General features: G+C 47.4%; 1 protein-coding gene across 1 annotated transcript in view; it reads right to left on the reverse strand.

Annotated features, from left to right (window-relative positions):
* Positions 1 to 17806, reverse strand: part of LOC139381458 (integrin alpha-9-like) — a 145372-nt gene that overhangs the window by 22506 nt on the left and 105060 nt on the right. Inside the window, exons 19-21 of the mRNA XM_071125006.1 lie at positions 8736 to 8822; positions 2297 to 2376; positions 406 to 489 (exon numbers count right to left, since the gene is read on the reverse strand). Coding sequence (XP_070981107.1) covers positions 406 to 489; positions 2297 to 2376; positions 8736 to 8822 — 251 coding nt within the window. The remainder of the gene's footprint in view (positions 1 to 405; positions 490 to 2296; positions 2377 to 8735; positions 8823 to 17806) is intronic.

The following is a 17806-nucleotide window of genomic DNA, read 5'->3' on the forward strand; positions in this document are numbered from 1 at the left end:
GCCTAACTCTAGGAAATGGTTTACAGCATGTCTACAGTACGTGTGTATTACAGCATGTCTACAGTACGTGTGTATTACAGCATGTCTATAGTAAGTGTGTATTACAGCATGTCTACAGTAAGTGTGTATTACAGCATGTCTACAGTAAGTGTGTATTACAGCATGTCTACAGTATGTGTGTATTACAGCATGTCTACAGTACGTGTGTATTACAGCATGTCTACAGTACGTGTGTATTACAGCATGTCTACAGTACGTGTGTATTACAGCATGTCTACAGTACGTGTGTATTACAGCATGTCTACAGTACGTGTGTATTACAGCATGTCTACAGTACGTGTGTATTACAGCATGTCTACAGTACGTGTGTATTGCAGACAAAGTAAAGATGTTTTATCCTCTTACCCAGTGATAGCTGTGTCCACCTCATGGACCAGTGGGATAGACAGATCCAACTTGTTGTCCAACAGCCTATGCTCAGGGTTGGCACTACAATGAGAAAACAATAGGAGGCAATTAACAAATATTAACTATGCCAATTTACAGAAGAGTGATTTAAGTACGAAGCTTTGTCTTCTCTACAGCAAAATGAAAGTGAAAGTTCAATCTTAAATTCTTCTGTCTAAAGAAAAAGGTCTTCATAATTTTTCCACTGCTAACTTCCATACAAATCTGGCTGCTTGGAATTATTCCCCTCTCCCAATCATGTGACAGGAGACCCCTCCCAGCAGTCTAATGTGACGTCAGACCTCTCCCAGCAGTCTAATGTGACGGCAGGCCCCCCCCCAGCAGTCTAATGTGACGGCAGACCCCTCCCAGCAGTCTAATGTGACGGCAGACCCCTCCCAGCAGTCTAATGTGACGGCAGACCCCTCCCAGCAGTCTAATGTGACGGCAGACCCCTCTCAGCAGTCTAATGTGATGGCAGACCACTGCCAGCAGTCTGTGATAGCAGACCCCTCCCAGCAGTCTAATACCCCGACTACACCGCTCGTGTCACGTACGCGACATTTAGAAATCTATATTATTCAATTATTGCACCCACACTGCTCGTGCGCACCAACGAGCGTCTGATTTGCCCAGGGCTAAAATAGAAGTCAGTTCTATTTGTGACCCAGATCGCGCTGCAAGTCCTGCCTCTCCCATATCCTCATTGGTTTATAGAAGCAGGTACCCACGTGTCATCTCCTCATTGGTTATACCCATGTGGGTGATTGAACGACGAACTGTGTTGTCGGTCATCGTGGTAATGCTATGAAAGTTTAGACGCCAATCACCATATAAGTTCAAAGAAGAAAAGGCCTGGAAGGAGGAGAGATGACTAGAAACGATTCGGTTGACCGTTTTATGTGTGGATTAATTGTCGGAGTAGAGGACCTTGTGCATTTCAGGTAAAATAACAACTCAATGTTTATATCCAAGGACAAATTAGCTAGCAACAGCAAGCTAACTAAATAGGGCAAATTAGGTAGCAAGTGAAAGCTAGCTAGCTAAATTGCCATAAGTGTTTAATGCTTTTCGACCGGTCCCCAAATTAATGTAATTGATTCAGAGTTTGTTTTGATATTTTAACCTGCATGTCGTGATCACGTTTGGTGTCAGGGGACAAAATACATTTATGCACGATGGCACACGCGCAGCCGGTTTGGGTTCCGTGTAATGTGACGGCGGCCCCCTCCCAGTCGTGTGTGACGGCGGCCCCCTCCCAGTCGTGTGTGACGGCGGCCCCCTCCCAGTCGTGTGTGACGGCGGCCCCCTCCCAGTCGTGTGTGACGGCGGCCCCCTCCCAGTCGTGTGTGACGGCGGCCCCCTCCCAGTCTTGTGTGACGGCGGCCCCCTCCCAGTCTTATGTGACAACCGCCCCCTCCCAGTCTTGTGTGACAGAAGTTGTAGCCTACTGCCTGGCTGCCAAACTAACTGCTTTCTGCTCAGTGGCAAACATACAAGACATGCACTTCCAGTAGTTAGACAATGATGTCAGTTGTGTACATACAGTGTGTAGGTCCAAGGCAAATGCAATTACACACGATAATGTGAGCAAACAGAATCGACTTCCACCCGACTGAGTACCTGACATGATTAGAAAGGGTACCAATCAAACCTGTAATTGTGTCTGTGTGGAGGACTTTTAATCGGAGTACCTGACATGATTAGCAACGCGTACAAATTAAAGGTAGATATTTTACCAGTCTATGTAGTGTGTATACATCTTCTCATTACCAACAAATGGTCTGGGTTTAGGCTTACCTTGCACTAAAACATTCCCTTGTATTACATTGATAACGTCACAACGTACCTTTTTGCATGAACTAAAAACTGCAATGTCTCATTTTCCCCTGAAAGCCGACTTGTGTCGAAGATCACTGCAAGATGATACTGAGGAAAGACAAGGAAAGAGGAGGAGTGTTGGGGAAAGCTTTTTAGTTAAATAACATGATGTACATAAAGTAGCCGTCAAAATCATTTGTTTGCTTTTCAGGCTCTCCAGGGTATATTGGCAGTCAGTCAGTCAGGCAAGCAGGCAGTCAGTGCGTACTGTACTGTAGGCTACTCCATCCTGTTTTCCTATATACAGTCTATTCACATCATGGCCCATTAACTGCAGTCAATACCAGAAGGGTATAGTACACCATCCTGTTGCATTTGAGGTTATAACTAGATTCTACATGGTTGGTATGGAAAGACAGTTATGTCTGAACTACACACTGACTGTAAAACATTTATATGTAAATATTCTGTGATCATGTTTAAGACAGTTGCCTTAATCTGTGCTCTTGATAAAGTAAATGTTATGCATGGATAACGATGAAAACTAGACATTGAATGGTATGGTTGGTATTAGAAGACTTGAGTGTAAAACACATAGGAACACAAGATATTTCCATGACAGACTGACCAGGTGAATCCAGGTGAAACTATGACCCCTTATTAATGTCACCTGTTAAATCCACTTCAATCAGTGTAGATGAAGGGGAGGAGACAGGTTAAAGAAGGATTTTTAAGCCAATTGAGACATGGATTGTGTATAGCAGATCCTTTGTTCAGACCACCACCCAGGACAGTGGATCTAATTCCAGAAGCCGACAACATCGCCGCAGAAGAGGCAGACGGTGTGGCTTCCTGGTCAGGCTCCGTTGGCGTGCACACCGCCCACCGCTTCTGAGTATACTACTCGCCAATGTCCAGTCTCTTGACAACAAGGTAGACGAATTATAGCAAGGGTTGCTTTCCAGAGAGACATCAGAGACTGTAGAACTCTCTGTTTCACGGAAACATGGCTCTCTCGGGATACATTGTAGGATTCGGGTCAGCCATCGGGCTTCTTCATGTGTCGCGCCAACAGAGATAAACACCTCTCTGGGAAGAAGGGCGGGGGTGTATGCTTCATGAGTACCAACTCATGGTGTACTCACAACAACATACAGGAACTCAAGTCCTTCTGCTCACCCGACCTAAAATTATTTACAATCAAATGCCGGCCATATTATCTCCAAGATCATTTTTGTCAGTTATTTTCACAGCTGTGTGTATACCCCCTCAAGCAGACACCACGACGGCCCTCAAAGAACTTCACTGGACACTGGACTATGTAAACTGGAAATATATCCTGAGGCTGCATGTACTGTAGCTGGGAACAAAGCTACATAAATTCTATCAGCATATTGATTGCAGCACTAACACGGGCAATATTTATTTATTTAATTTGTATTTATTCTTTCTTTAACTAGGCACTTCAGTTAAGAACAAATTCTTATTTACAATGATGGCCTAGGAACAGCAGGTTAACTGCCTTGTACACTCAATCACTGCTACTCTAACTTCTGCGATGCATACACGGCCCTCCCTCGCCCTCCCTTTGGCAAATCCGACCACGACTCCATCTTGCTCCTACCGTCTTCTAGGCAGAAACTCAAACAGGATGTACCCGTGACTAGAACCATTCAACGCTGGTTTGACCAATCGGAATCTACACTTCAAGATTGTTTTGATCACATGGACTGGGAAACATTCCGAGCAGCCTCAGAGAATAACATCAATCTATACGCTGACTCCGTGAGTAAGTTTAAAATGAAGTGCATTGGAGATGTGACTATTAAAACCTACCCTAACCAGAAACTGTGGATGGATGGCGGAATTCGCGCAAAACTGAAAGTGCGAACCACCGCATTTAACCATGGAAAGAGGACTGGGAATATGGCCGAAAATAAACAGTGTAGTTTTTCCCTCTGCAAGGCAATCAAACAAGCTAAATGTCAGTATAGGGACAAAGTGGAGTCGCATTCCAACGGCTCAGACACGAGACATATGTGGCAGGGTCTACAGGAAATCAAGAACTATAAAAAGAAAACCAGCCACGATAAGGACACCGACATCTACTTCCAGACAAACTGAACACCTTCGTTGCCCGCTTTGAGGATAAAACAGTGCCACCACGGCGGGCTGCAAACAAGGACTGCACCCCCCCCCCTCTCTCCTTCTCCGTGGATGTGAGTTAGACATTTAAACTTGTTAACCCTTGCCAGGCTGCTAGCCCAGACGGCATCCCTAGCCGCATCCTCAGAGCATACGCATACCAGCTGGCTGGTGTGTTTACGGACATATTCAATCGCTCCCTATCCCAATCCGCTGTCCCCAAAGGCTTCAAGATGGCCACCATTGTTCCTGTACCCAAGAAGGTAAAGATAACTGAACTAAATGACTACCGCCCTGTAGCACTCACTTCTGTGATCATGAAGTGCTTTGAGAGACTAGTCAAGGATCATATCACCTCCACCGCCACCAGGTGGTGAAGGTAGGAAACAACATCTCCACTTCGCTGACCCTCAACGCTGGGGCCCCACAAGGGTGAGTTCTCAACCCCCTCCTGTACTCCCTGTTCACCCATGACTGCGTGGCCATGCACGCCTCCAACTCAATCATCAAGTTTGCAGAAGACACAACAGCAGTGGGCTTGATTACCATCAATGACGAGAGAGCCTACAGGGGGGAGGTGAGGACACTCGGAGTGTGGTGTCTGGAAAACAACCTATCACTCAACGTCAACAAAACAAAGGAGATGATCGTGGACTTCAGGAAACAGCAGAGCGAGCACCCCCCTATCCACATCGAAGGGACAGTAGTGGAGAAGATTGAACGTTTTAAGTACCTCGGTGTACACATTACGGACAAACTGAACCTCAGGAGGCTGAAGAAATTTGGCTTGTCACCTAAAACCCTGACAAATTTTTACAGATGCACAAACTACCTGCTCTCCAAGACACCTACAGCACTACACACCTACATGTCACAGGAAGGCCAAAAATATCATTAAGGACAACAACCATCTGAGTCACTGCCTGTTCACCCCGCCACCATCCAGAAGGCGAGTTCAGTACAGGTGCATCAAAGATGAGACCGAGAGACTGAAAAACAGATTCTATCTCAAGGCCATCAGACTGCTGAACAGCAATCACTAACTCAGAGAGGCTGCTGCCTACATAGAGACTCATATCACTGAACACTGTAATAAATGGATCACTAGTCACTTTAAACAATGCCACTTTAATAATGTTAACATATCTCACATTACTCATCTCATATGTATATACTGTACATTATACCATCTATTGCACCATGCCTATGCCGCTCATCCATATATTTACATGTACATACAGTATTCTCATTCACCCCTTTAGATCTGTGTGTATAAGGCAGTTGTTGGGGAATTGTTAGATTACTTGTTAGATATTACTGCACTGTCGGAACTAAAAGCACAAGCATTTCAATAAACTCGCATTAACATCTGCTAAGCATGTGATCAATAAAATGTGATTTGATGTGTGCCATTCAGAGGGTGAATAAGCAAGACAAAATATTTAAGTGCCTTTGAACGGGATATGGTAGTAGGTGCAACAAGCACTGGTTTGAGAGTGCCAAGAACTACAACGCTGCTGGGTTTTTCACACTCAAATGTTTCCTGTGTGTACCAAGAATGCTCCACCACCCAAAGGACATCCAGCCAACTTAACACAACTGTTGGAAATATTGGAGTCAACATGGGCCAGCATCCCTGTGGAGCGCTTTCGACACCTTGTAGAGTCCATGTCCCGAAGAGTTGAGGCTGTTCTGGGCAAAAGGGGGTGTGACTCAATGTAAAGAAGGTGTTCCTTATGTTTTGTCAACTCAGTGTTAATGTAGAAACAACAAAACATGTAATATATTTATAAGGATTCTGCCATGACCAGTAGGAGCCATACCGTAGTCAGATACTTAGAAACATTCTGCCATGACCGGTAGGAGCCATACCGTAGTCAGATATTTAGAAACATTCTGCCATGACCAGTAGGAGCCATACCGTAGTCAGATACTTAGAAACATTCTGCCATGACCGGTAGGAGCCATACCGTAGTCAGATATTTAGAAACATTCTGCCATGACCAGTAGGAGCCATACCGTAGTCAGATACTTAGAAACATTCTGCCATGACCGGTAGGAGCCATACCGTAGTCAGATATTTAGAAACATTCTGCCATGACCGGTAGGAGCCATACCGTAGTCAGATATTTAGAAACATTCTGCCATGACCGGTAGGAGCCATACCGTAGTCAGATATTTAGAAACATTCTGCCATGACCGTTAGGAGCCATACCGTAGTCAGATATTTAGAAACATTCTGCCATGACCAGTAGGAGCCATACCGTAGTCAGATACTTAGAAACATTCTGCCATGACCGTTAGGAGCCATACCTTAGTTAGATATTTAGAAACATTCTGCCATGACCGGTAGGAGCCGTACCGTAGTCAGATATTTAGAAACATTCTGCCATGACCGGTAGGAGCCGTACCGTAGTCAGATATTTAGAAACATTCTGCCATGACCGGTAGGAGCCGTACCGTAGTCAGATATTTAGAAACATTCTGCCATGACCGGTAGGAGCCATACCGTAGTCAGATATTTAGAAACATTCTGCCATGACCGTTAGGAGCCATACCTTAGTTAGATATTTAGAAACATTCTGCCATGACCGGTAGGAGCCATACCGTAGTCAGATATTTAGAAACATTCTGCCATGACCGGTAGGAGCCATACCGTAGTCAGATATTTAGAAACATTCTGCCATGACCGGTAGGAGCCATACCGTAGTCAGATATTTAGAAACATTCTGCCATGACCGGTAGGAGCCATACCGTAGTCAGATATTTAGAAACATTCTGCCATGACCGGTAGGAGCCATACCGTAGTCAGATATTTAGAAACATTCTGCCATGACCAGTAGGAGCCATACCGTAGTCAGATACTTAGAAACATTCTGCCATGACCGTTAGGAGCCATACCTTAGTTAGATATTTAGAAACATTCTGCCATGACCGTTAGGAGCCATACCTTAGTCAGATATTTAGAAACATTCTGCCATGACCGGTAGGAGCCGTACCTTAGTCAGATATTTAGACACATTCTGCCATGACCGGTAGGAGCCATACCGTAGTCAGATATTTAGAAACATTCTGCCATGACCAGTAGGAGCCATACCGTAGTCAGATACTTAGAAACATTCTGCCATGACCGGTAGGAGCCGTACCTTAGTCAGATATTTAGACACATTCTGCCATGACCGGTAGGAGCCATACCGTAGTCAGATATTTAGAAACATTCTGCCATGACCAGTAGGAGCCATACCGTAGTCAGATATTTAGAAACATTCTGCCATGACCAGTAGGAGCCATACCGTAGTCAGATATTTAGACACATTCTGCCATGACCGGTAGGAGCCATACCGTAGTCAGATATTTAGAAACATTCTGCCATGACCAGTAGGAGCCATACCGTAGTCAGATATTTAGAAACATTCTGCCATGACCAGTAGGAGCCATACCGTAGTCAGATACTTAGAAACATTCTGCCATGACCGGTAGGAGCCATACCGTAGTCAGATATTTAGAAACATTCTGCCATGACCAGTAGGAGCCATACCGTAGTCAGATATTTAGAAACATTCTGCCATGACCGGTAGGAGCCATACCGTAGTCAGATATTTAGAAACATTCTGCCATGACCGGTAGGAGCCATACCGTAGTCAGATATTTAGAAACATTCTGCCATGACCGGTAGGAGCCATACCGTAGTCAGATATTTAGAAACATTCTGCCATGACCGGTAGGAGCCATACCGTAGTCAGATATTTAGAAACATTCTGCCATGACCGGTAGGAGCCATACCGTAGTCAGATATTTAGAAACATTCTGCCATGACCGGTAGGAGCCATACCGTAGTCAGATATTTAGAAACATTCTGCCATGACCGGTAGGAGCCGTACCGTAGTCAGATATTTAGAAACATTCTGCCATGACCGGTAGGAGCCGTACCGTAGTCAGATATTTAGAAACATTCTGCCATGACCGGTAGGAGCCATACCGTAGTCAGATATTTAGAAACATTCTGCCATGACCGTTAGGAGCCATACCTTAGTTAGATATTTAGAAACATTCTGCCATGACCGGTAGGAGCCATACCGTAGTCAAATATTTAGAAACATTCTGCCATGACCGGTAGGAGCCATACCGTAGTCAGATATTTAGAAACATTCTGCCATGACCGGTAGGAGCCATACCGTAGTCAGATATTTAGAAACATTCTGCCATGACCGTTAGGAGCCATACCTTAGTCAGATATTTAGAAACATTCTGCCATGACCGGTAGGAGCCGTACCTTAGTCAGATATTTAGACACATTCTGCCATGACCGTTAGGAGCCGTACCTTAGTCTTTGCTCTCATGAAGGGAAACCCCACGCTGCATTGGAGGAAGTCTAAATCAACAAGACCACAGGAAATACCCTTCTCTTCCTTGAATAGAGAAACAAACATGGAGGAAGGGACGGGGGAGAGAGAGAGACAGAGGGACGGGGGAGAGAGAGAGAGAGAACCATGGTGGAAGCAGTGAGAGGGGATCCAAGAGAAATTTAACAATGAACATTGTTGATAGAGTATGGCATCACAATACAGTTGTATACAGTTTACTGACTAGAGATGAGTTAAGGAAAGTGTCATATTTACTTCATGATGACCCAGTTTAAATCTTGTTCACAACGCAGGTACTACTACTAATAATAATAATAATAGTAATAACACTACATGTATTCTATATAGCGCTTTTCATTACAAGTAGAATCTCAAAGACACAAAAAAACAAAAACAACAATTGAACAAAACCAATGTACAGTAGGGAGGGATGTGGCAGTTCTTGGGCGATGGTCTTTAGATGATGGAATAATATACAATGACTTCCATGAATCAGAAAGGAAAACACTACAGTACAAAAATATAAAAAAAGATCTCTCTGTAGGACAGGACAGTAATAGGGAGGACAACCTCTATGTCCAGTGAACACACTCTGTGTCCCAAATGGTGTGTGTAAACACTAACCCTGAGAGGAGGAAGAAACCAAACAGTTTGAGTTCACTAAGGGGCTGCTGTTTCTGTGTGTGTGTGTGTACAGGGCGGGACAATGTGTGTGTGTGTGCGGGGAGGGGTGATGTGTGTGTGTGTGTGTGTGGGGGGGGGGGGGATACGTGTGTGTGTGTGGAGACATTACATATACAGTTGAAGTTGGAAGCTTTCATACACTTAGGCTGTAGTCATTAAAACCCGTTTTTCAACCAGTCCACAAATGTCTTGATAACAAACTATAGTTTTGGCAAGTCGGTTAGGACATCGACTTTGTGCATGACACAAGTAATTTTTCCAACAATTGCTTACAGACAGATTATTTCACTTATAATTCACTGTATCACAATTCCAGTGGGTCAGAAGTTTACATACACTAAGTTGACTGTGCCTTTAAACAGCTTTAGAAGCTTCTGATAGGCTAATTGACATCATTTGATTCAATTGGAGATTCAAGGCCTACCTGCAATTCAAGGCCTACGTTCAAACTCAGTGCCTCTTCGCTTGGCATCATGGGAAAATCAGAATAAATCAGCCAAGACCTCAGAAAAAAAATTGTAGACCTCCACAAGTCTGGTTCATCCTTGGGAGCAATTTTGAAACGCCTGAAGGTACCACGTTCATCTGTACAAACAATAGTATTGTCATGACGTTGCCCTCTTTGGGTACAGCGAGCACTATCCCCCACTCTCTGCTCCTACAACCAGACTGCTGTGGTCAGAGAGAGGTCGTAAATTCCTGAGGAGAAAATCTCCTCATGGCCACACAGAGTTAATTTTCATAGAGAACAAAGGAATGTCTTCCACCTCACAGAACTTGAGGTCCGAACAACATGCATGTTCTGGAGAAAGTATAAAAGATCGGTGAGGAATCCAGCTACAAACTGGTCCGTTTGTTACATTTTAGTGAGGCTCTTGGGAGACGGTGCGGCCACATTACCATAACGCTGTTTATATAATAGCCTCAGATATGAGGTTTACATTGAATTGTTGTACAAGATGAATGAGTGAAGATGATACTGTTTGTAAAATTGTGTAATGTGATTTTGGACTGTTTAATGAAGGAACCTCCAATTCCCTTTTGAGTTTAACTAAATCAGAGGACCGCCCATGAGCCCAGTTAGGGTCGGACATCCTGGGACAGGCCCTTACTTTGTTTGTTTGTGTGTGCACTTCTGTGATTGTTTAGTTAGTTAATAAATACATGTTTTAAGACAATTGATGAATGGATGACTGATAGTGAAGACTGTGTTCGTGCAGATAACCAACAATTTACAACGTTTGGAATGAGACTAACGTGAGGTAAAATAAATCATTCATTAATCAGAAGACGATTGATCAGATATGGAAATATCTGAAATGTTATATTAGGAAATTATAACTTTGCAATCTGAATATTTTCCTTGGTGCCCCGACTTCCTAGTTAATTACATGATTAATCAGTTTGATCGTGTAATACTAATTACAGAGGATAAAAACTAAGTCTTCAATTTAATGATAGTAAAGCACGGAGGCCTACAAACCTGACAGTTACACCAGCTCTGTCAGGAGGAATGGGACAAAATTCACCCAACTTATTGTGGGAAGCTTGTGGAAGGCTACCCGAAACATTTGACCCAAGTTAAACAATTTAAAGGCAATGCTTCCAAATACTAATTGAATGTATGTAAACTTCTGACCCACTGGGAATATGATGAAAGAAATCATTCTCTACTATTATTCTGACATTTTCCATTCTTAAAATAACTTGGTGATCCTAACTGACCTAAGACAGGGAATTTTTACTAGGATTAATAGTCAGGAATTGTGAAAAATTGAGTTAATGTATTTGGTTAAGATGTATGTAAACTTCCGACTTCAACTGTATATATTGTGACATTTCACTGGTCATCCCCAAAGCCAACTCTTCCATTGGCCGCCTTTCCTTCCAGTTTTCTGCTGCCAATGACTGGAACGAATTGCAAAAATCACTGAAGCTGGAGACTCATATCTCCCTCTCTAACTTTAAGCATCAGCTGTCAGAGCAGCTTACCGATCACTGTGCCTGTACACAGCCCATCTGTAAATAGCCCACCCACCTACCTCATCCACGTATTATTACTTTTCCTCTTGCTCCTTTGCACCCCAGTATCTCTACTTGCACATCATCATCTGCACATCTATCACTCCAGTGTTAATGCTAAGTTATAATTATTTTGCCTCTACGGCCTATTTACTGCCTTACGTCCATACTCTTCTACATTTGCACTCACTGTACATAGATTTTTCTATTGTGTTATAGACTGTACGTTTGTTGCACTGCTTTGCTTCTTCTTGTCCAGGTCGCAGTTGTAAATTAGAACTTTTTCTCAACTGGACTTCCTGGTTGAATAAAGGTTAACTAAATAAATAAATAAATACACATTGTATGTCCGTGTCTGGGGGGGGGGGGGGGGCATGTGTGTGTGGGGGGGGGGGGGTGTGAGACGTGATGTGTGGGTGGGGGGTGAGACATGATGTGTGTGTAGGTGGGGGGGTGAGACATGATGTGTGTGTGGGTGGGGGGGTGAGACATGATGTGTGTGTGGGTGGGGGGGTGAGACATGATGTGTGTGTGGGTGGGGGGGTGAGACATGATGTGTGGGTGGGTGGGGGGTGAGACATGATGTGTGTGTGGGTGGGGGGTGAGACATGATGTGTGTGTGGGTGGGGGGTGAGACATGATGTGTGTGGGTGGGGGGGTGAGACATGATGTGTGTGGGTGGGTGAGACATGATGTGTGTGGGTGGGGGGTGAGACATGATGTGTGTGGGTGGGGGGGTGAGACATGATGTGTGTGTGGGTGGGGGGGTGAGACATGATGTGTGTGGGTGGGGGGGTGAGACATGGTGGGTGGGGGGTGAGACATGGTGGGTGGGGGGGTGAGACATGATGTGTGTGGGTGTGAGACATGATGTGTGTGGGTGTGAGACATGGTGGGTGGGGGGGTGAGACATGGTGTGTGTGGGTGGGGGGGTGAGACATGGTGTGTGTGTGCGGGGGGTGAGACATGATGTGTGTGCGGGGGGGTGAGACATGATGTGTGTGTGTGGGGGGTGAGACATGATGTGTGTGTGTGTGGGGTGTGAGACATGATGTGTGTGTGTGGGTGGTGAGACATGATGTGTGTGTGTGGGGGGTGAGACATGATGTGTGTGTGTGGGGGGTGAGACAGTGTGTGTGTGGGGGGTGAGACATAGTGTGCGGGTGGGGGGTGTGACATGATGTGTGTGGGTGGGGGGTGAGACATGATGTGTGTGGGTGGGGGGTGAGACATGATGTGTGTGGGTGGAGGGTGAGACATGATGTGTGTGTGTGGGGGATGAGACATGATGTGTGTGTGTGGGGGGTGAGACAGTGTGTGTGTGGGGGGTGAGACATAGTGTGCGGGTGGGGGGTGAGACATAGTGTGCGGGTGGGGGGTGAGACATGATGTGTGTGGGTGGGGGGTGAGACATGATGTGTGTGGGTGGAGGGTGAGACATGATGTGTGTGGTTGGGGGGTGAGACATGATGTGTGTGTGGGTTAGGGGTGAGACATGATGTGTGGGGGCGGGGACATGATGTGTGTGTGTGGGGGGGGGGGGGGGGTGAGACATGATGTGTGTGTGTGGGGGGGGGGTCGAGACATGATGTGTGTGTGTGGGGGGTGAGACATGATGTGTGTGTGTGGGGGGGGGGTGAGACATGATGTGTGTATGGGGGGGTGGAGACATGATGTGTGTATGGGGGGGTGGAGACATGATGTGTGTGTGGGGGGGATGGAGACATGATGTGTGTGGGGGGGGTGGAGACATGATGTGTGTGCGGGGGGGATGAGACATGATGTGTGTGCGGGGGGGTGGAGACATTATGTGTGTATGGGGGGGTGGAGACGTGTGTGTGTGTGGGGGGGTGAGACATGATGTGTGTGGGTGGGGGGTGAGACATGATGTGTGTGGGTGGGAGGTGAGACATGATGTGTGTGTGTGGGGGGTCAGACATGATGTGCGTGTGTGGGGGGTGAGACATGATGTGTGTGGGTGGGGCTGAGACATGATGTGTGTGTGTGGGGTGTGAGACATGATGTGTGTGTGGGGGGGTGAGACATGATGTGTGTGTGTGGGGGGTGAGACAGTGTGTGTGTGGGGGGTGAGACATAGTGTGTGGGTGGGGGGTGAGACATGATGTGTGTGGGTGGGGGGTGAGACATGATGTGTGTGGGTGGGGGGTGAGACATGATGTGTGTGGGTGGGGGGGTGAGACATGGTGGGTGGGGGGTGAGACATGATGTGTGTGGGTGTGAGACATGATGTGTGTGGGTGTGAGACATGGTGGGTGGGGGGGTGAGACATGGTGTGTGTGGGTGGGGGGGTGAGACATGATGTGTGTGGGTGGGGGGTGAGACATGATGTGTGTGGGGGGTGAGACAGTGTGTGTGGGGGAGTGGAGACGTGTGTGTGCGGGGGGGTGGAGACATTATGTGTGTATGGGGGGGTGGAGACGTGTGTGTGTGTGGGGGGGTGAGACATGATGTGTGTGGATGGGGGGTGAGACATGATGTGTGTGGATGGGGGGTGAGACATGATGTGTGTGGGTGGGGGGGTGAGACATGATGTGTGTGGGTGGGGGGTGAGACATGATGTGTGTGGGTGGGGGGTGAGACATGATGTGTGTGGGTGGGGGGTGAGACATGATGTGTGTGGGTGGAGGGTGAGACATGATGTGTGTGGGTGGGGGGTGAGACATGATGTGCGTGTGGGTGGGGGGTGAGACATAATGTGTGGGGGGGGGACATGATGTGTGTGTGGGGGGGGGGGGGGGGTGAGACATGATGTGTGTGTGTGGGGGGGGGGGGGTCGAGACATGATGTGTGTGTGTGGGGGGGGGGGGGGGGGGGTCGAGACATGATGTGTGTGTGTGGGGGTGAGACATGATGTGTGTGGGGGGGGGGGGGGTGAGACATGATGTGTGTGTGTGGGGGGGGGGGGGGGGGTCGAGACATGATGTGTGTATGGGGGGGTGGAGACATGATGTGTGTATGGGGGGGTGGAGACATGATATGTGTGTGGGGGGGGTGGAGACATGATGTGTGTGGGGGGGGTGGAGACACGATGTGTGTGCGGGGGGGTGAGACATGATGTGTGTGCGGGGGGGTGAGACATGATGTGTGTATGGGGGGGGTGAGACATGATGTCTGCACCATCTTACACAGCTCTCTGGTCTTGACCATTGTGGAGAGTGGGAGTCTGTTTGACTGAGTGTGTGGACAGGTGTCTTTTATACAGGCAAAGAGTTCAAACAGGTGCAGTTAATACAGGTAATGAGTGGAGAACAGGAGGGGTTCTTAAAGAAAAACGAACAGGTCTGTGAGAGCCTGAATTCTTACTGGTTGGTTGGTGATCAAATACTTATGTCATGCAATAAAATGCAAATTAATTGCTTAAAAATCATACAATGTGATTTTCTGGATTTTGCCACCAGAGCATTCAATCGGGAGTGACCTGGTTACAGTATTCAATCGGGAGTGACCTGGTTACAGTATTCAATAGGGAGTGACCTGGTTACAGTATTCAATAGGGAGTGACCTGGTTACAGTATTCATTAGGTAGTGACCTGGTTACAGTATTCAATAGGGAGTGACCTGGTTACGGGGGGGGGGGGGGGGGGGTGAGACGAGATGTGTGTATGGGGGGGTGGAGACATGATGTGTGTATGGGGGGGTGGAGACATGATGTGTGTATGGGGGGGTGGAGACATGATATGTGTGTGGGGGGGATGGAGACATGATGTGTGTGGGGGGGGTGGAGACATGATGTGTGTGCGGGGGGGATGAGACATGATGTGTGTGCGGGGGGGTGGAGACATTATGTGTGTATGGGGGGGTGGAGACGTGTGTGTGTGTGGGGGGGTGAGACATGATGTGTGTGGGTGGGGGGTGAGACATGATGTGTGTGGGTGGGAGGTGAGACATGATGTGTGTGTGTGGGGGGTCAGACATGATGTGTGTGTGTGGGGGGTGAGACATGATGTGTGTGTGTGGGGCTGAGACATAATGTGTGTGTGTGGGGTGTGAGACATGATGTGTGTGTGGGGGGGGTGAGACATGATGTGTGTGTGTGGGGGGTGAGACAGTGTGTGTGTGGGGGGTGAGACATAGTGTGTGGGTGGGGGGTGAGACATGATGTGTGTGGGTGGGGGGTGAGACATGATGTGTGTGGGTGGGGGGGTGAGACATGGTGGGTGGGGGGTGAGACATGATGTGTGTGGGTGTGAGACATGATGTGTGTGGGTGTGAGACATGGTGGGTGGGGGGGTGAGACATGGTGTGTGTGGGTGGGGGGGTGAGACATGATGTGTGTGGGTGGGGGGTGAGACATGATGTGTGTGGGGGGTGAGACAGTGTGTGTGGGGGAGTGGAGACGTGTGTGTGCGGGGGGGTGGAGACATTATGTGTGTATGGGGCGGTGGAGACGTGTGTGTGTGTGGGGGGGTGAGACATGATGTGTGTGGATGGGGGGTGAGACATGATGTGTGTGGATGGGGGGTGAGACATGATGTGTGTGGGTGGGGGGGTGAGACATGATGTGTGTGGGTGGGGGGTGAGACATGATGTGTGTGTGTGGGGGGTGAGACATGATGTGTGTGTGTGGGGCTGAGACATAATGTGTGTGTGTGGGGTGTGAGACATGATGTGTGTGTGGGAGGGGTGAGACATGATGTGTGTGTGTGGGGGGTGAGACAGTGTGTGTGTGGGGGGTGAGACATAGTGTGTGGGTGGGGGGTGAGACATGATGTGTGTGGGTGGGGGGTGAGACATGATGTGTGTGGGTGGGGGGGTGAGACATGGTGGGTGGGGGTTGAGACATGATGTGTGTGGGTGTGAGACATGATGTGTGTGGGTGTGAGACATGGTGGGTGGGGGGGTGAGACATGGTGTGTGTGGGTGGGGGGGTGAGACATGATGTGTGTGGGTGGGGGGTGAGACATGATGTGTGTGGGGGGTGAGACAGTGTGTGTGGGGGAGTGGAGACGTGTGTGTGCGGGGGGGTGGAGACATAGTGTGTGGGTGGGGGGTGAGACATGATGTGTGTGGGTGGGGGGTGAGACATGATGTGTGTGTGGGGTGTGAGACATGATGTGTGTGTGGGGGGGGTGAGACATGATGTGTGTGTGTGGGGGGTGAGACAGTGTGTGTGTGGGGGGTGAGACATAGTGTGTGGGTGGGGGGTGAGACATGATGTGTGTGGATGGGGGGTGAGACATGATGTGTGTGGATGGGGGGTGAGACATGATGTGTGTGGATGGGGGGTGAGACATGATGTCTGCACCATCTTACACAGCTCTCTGGTCTTGACCATTGTGGAGAGTGGGAGTCTGTTTGACTGAGTGTGTGGACAGGTGTCTTTTATACAGGCAAAGAGTTCAAACAGGTGCAGTTAATACAGGTAATGATTGGAGAACAGGAGGGGTTCTTAAAGAAAAACGAACAGGTCTGTGAGAGCCGGAATTCTTACTGGTTGGTTGGTGATCAAATACTTATGTCATGCAATAAAATGCAAATTAATTGCTTAAAAATCATACAATGTGATTTTCTGGATTTTGCCACCACAGCATTCAATCGGGAGTGACCTGGTTACAGTATTCAATAGGGAGTGACCTGGTTACAGTATTCAATAGGGAACTACAGTGATATCTAATGTCATGTGGATTTTACCTAGACTCGTAACTCCTGGATATGCTGCATATTTACCAGGGAGATTAAAGATACTATATGCTGCATATTACCTCTCCCTCTGCTCACATAATTATGAGGGAAAACAAATACATACAACTATCACTATTACAAATTCTCCTCCTCCTCGTCCTCCTCGTCTTGCCATAGCACCTACCAACCATTACCAGTCATTAGGATTTCCCTGCTCTGCTGACACATTGACGAGGAAACAGAAAATCACTCCACACACCTATCGTCCTGCCTCCCCTCCTCCTTCGACACCCTGCTCTCCTTACTCAGCAGTTCCACAGCTCCAGGTCCGGGTGGGGTGGGGGTTAGGGTGGGGCTGTGCCCTTAGTATGTACATATTCAGTGAGCATAGCCTTGCTATTGAGAGAGGCCACCATAGGCAGACCTGGCTCTCAAGAGAAGACAGGAAACTGAGCTGCACTTCCTATCAAATGTTTGACCACATTAGAGACATATTTTCTACAGATCACACAGAACCACAAAGAATTTGAAAACAAATCCAACATTGATAAATTCCTATATATGTTAGGCGAAATACCACAATGTGCAATCAGAGCAGCAAGATGTGTGGCCCGTTGCTATGACAAAAGGGCACCCAGAGGAGCACAAACAACACCGTAAATACAACCTATATTTATCTG

Source organism: Oncorhynchus clarkii, chromosome 23, assembly GCF_045791955.1.
Source record: "Oncorhynchus clarkii lewisi isolate Uvic-CL-2024 chromosome 23, UVic_Ocla_1.0, whole genome shotgun sequence".
Classification (NCBI taxonomy): domain Eukaryota; kingdom Metazoa; phylum Chordata; class Actinopteri; order Salmoniformes; family Salmonidae; genus Oncorhynchus; species Oncorhynchus clarkii.